The sequence below is a fragment of the Montipora capricornis genome, unplaced genomic scaffold, assembly GCF_036669925.1.
Source record: "Montipora capricornis isolate CH-2021 unplaced genomic scaffold, ASM3666992v2 scaffold_318, whole genome shotgun sequence".
Taxonomy (NCBI): Eukaryota; Metazoa; Cnidaria; class Anthozoa; order Scleractinia; family Acroporidae; genus Montipora; species Montipora capricornis.
The window spans coordinates 27501-30000 of record NW_027180058.1 but is presented as its reverse complement, the minus strand read 5'-3'; the positions used below and the strand labels follow the sequence as shown (position 1 = coordinate 30000).

At 39.2% G+C, this 2500-nt stretch overlaps 1 protein-coding gene across 3 annotated transcripts in view; it reads right to left on the bottom strand.

The window, feature by feature from the left end:
• Positions 1–2500, bottom strand: part of LOC138035209 (uncharacterized) — a 6295-nt gene that overhangs the window by 3125 nt on the left and 670 nt on the right. Inside the window, exons 2-3 of one of the 3 annotated variants that reach the window (XM_068882028.1) lie at positions 1489–1716; positions 722–769 (exon numbers count right to left, since the gene is read on the bottom strand). In XM_068882028.1, coding sequence (XP_068738129.1) covers positions 722–769; positions 1489–1716 — 276 coding nt within the window. The remainder of the gene's footprint in view (positions 1–721; positions 770–1488; positions 1717–2500) is intronic. The other 2 variants (XM_068882029.1, XM_068882030.1) reach the window with 2 other exon arrangements.

Genomic DNA, 2500 nt, shown 5'->3' with positions numbered 1-2500 from the left:
TCTCTGTTTGGAAAAGATGGGGCATTATTTTCAGGAAGGGGAGATGCAGCTTTAAGCCAGATGGAATGGAGCCTCTGAACATGCCAGTACCGGATAGCCTTCCCCCATCACAACAAACAGCCTAAAAACAGTTTTTGAGTGGCATTGCGGAGATGATGAATTCTTATCTAAAACCTAAAGTCAAAAGTAAGTGAGTCAAGATAGACTAATCATGGTGCCCAAGCTGTTTTTGAAACAACTTCTTTTGGATTTGAGCTTGAACAAGCCGTTTTCAGCCAGGGAAGTGTGTTGTTCACACAAGTTACTCACAAGGTTTATGACGGCAATGTAAGTTGAAGTCCAAACTGTAATCAAGGACTCCTACTTATTGGGACACACGTTAAAATTAAAAGTGTGAGTTACATGTAATTGTAATCCTCAGGTATATTCTACCCACGAGGACACAAGGTTAAAAGGACTGTAATCTTAACACATCGCTGGCCACTGAGTGAAGCGACTAAATCATTGCATTTTACGGTGTTTGACCTTGAATAAGTTCGGGTCACGAGGTTCCCCTTCACAATCACATATTCTCCTCAGTTATTTGAAGATCCAGAGTGTTGATCTGGCCGGGGTTTGAGCCCAATGCTCAACCAACTGAACCACCAGTGCACTGGGAATCATACACAATTTACATGTAATCAAGATGTGGTAAAATCTGATATTATTTTTATTATCTGACCTCTGCTTTTCCTTTGCATGCTCTTTTCCTTGAGCTGTCCTTAGAGCACTAACAAAAAAATTCCCAGAACAAAAAGAGAAAGAGTTTCATCACTAAACTGAAGGAATACATACTAGACCCCTGCTACATCTGTACCTTGAATGTAGGTGTAAACATATATAGGAATAGCAATAATAAAATGAAAATAATATTAAAGACCTCATTACTCCATACTGAAAGTGCCAATTAAATGTTCAACATTTAAAAAAAAATGCATGTATCATGCACAAGCACAAGAAAGATGTCATGTCCTACATTGTATTACACTAGTGCTTGTACAGCACATTCATACGGGTGTACATGTACATGTGTGCTTGATTCACAAGAGGATAAATTTACAACCGTCCACTTCGCCACACTGAGTTTCTCTAAACATGTGTTGCCTTTGCATGAGCTCATCATAAGACTGAGATTAGAGTTGTCATTATCTACATGTAAACTCTCAAGAAGTTATATCAGAAACCCATAAGGGCAGAAACGTGTAACGCGCGTTCACAGCTTCCGAATATTCAGTGCGAACTGATTGGTTGAATGTTTCAGTGCTAAGTACCATATTTGGAAACCCCTCGCTCTTGTTGTTCCAAATATGGTACTTAGCAAATTGAATATTCAGAAGCTTGTTTCCCAGCACTCAAGGGGCCGTTACACGTTTCAACCCTTATGGGTTTCTGGTTATATATAACACTCATATCAAGTGTGAGAGGTTGAACTGGGAAATGTTATTTCACCTGCTGTTGGTAAGCACTTGGCTTCCTTGAAGAACACATAATGTTGCTTATGTGCTTCCTGCCCTTTGTTTTGTACAGAGTAACCTGGCCAGCACCTTCCACCTGATAAACCCCATAGAGGATTTTTATGTCTGCATCTAGCAAAATTGTATTGCAGAGTTCTAAATTAACTCTGCTGTCTTCTTCCGTTGTCCCAGGACAGGCCTTTAGCCCTCCTGATCCTTTCCACTTTCCAAAACAAAGCAAAAAAGGAAATAGAAAAATAACAAGGCATTATTTTGGATTTACTTTTCTCGGTCAATAAACAATGTACACCCAAAGGATTAAAAAACAAGAACATTTTAAACACTCCACAATCTGATTATCATCCTCTTGCCCCTGACACACAAAATTATTACATGGGCAAGGCATGACAACTGCTTGGAAAAAAAAAACAACAATTGTTATATAGCTGAACTTTTCCCCCAGCAGTGTGCACTCTCATAGGTTACTTCAAGGTCACATGACATTTAACAATAAAACTGTTTCCTGCCAAAGGTCTCTGAGTCTGAGTCTCTGGACAATAGTGCAAAATCTATGATGTCAGAGGGTAACAGTGCACTGTAACCTGCAAATGTTGACCAATGACCGCCATTTCTGTTGCCTTTGCATGTTTTTCTTTTTGTGCTATGTAACAAATCACTTAATGACTAGTCCCTCAGGACACCGTTCATTTTGTTTCCCTCAAATTTCAATGTTTTCCTCGGCTGCACCTCGGGGAAACATTGAGATTCTCAGGAAACAAAATTAAATGTTTCCCAAGAGACCAGTCATTAAATGCTTATTACTGACTATTCATTTTAAAGTGGTTACCCATAACAAAGAGTGTACTGTACATGTAGGACAAGTAAGCTTTAACAGGCAGATGGGCATCTAGGCATCCTGTGAATGCCCATGTTTGAGAGGAAATTATTTAATGGTCCCATCAAATGTTGCCTTTTTAGTCAATTATTGGCTTGAGTAAACCTTCTAC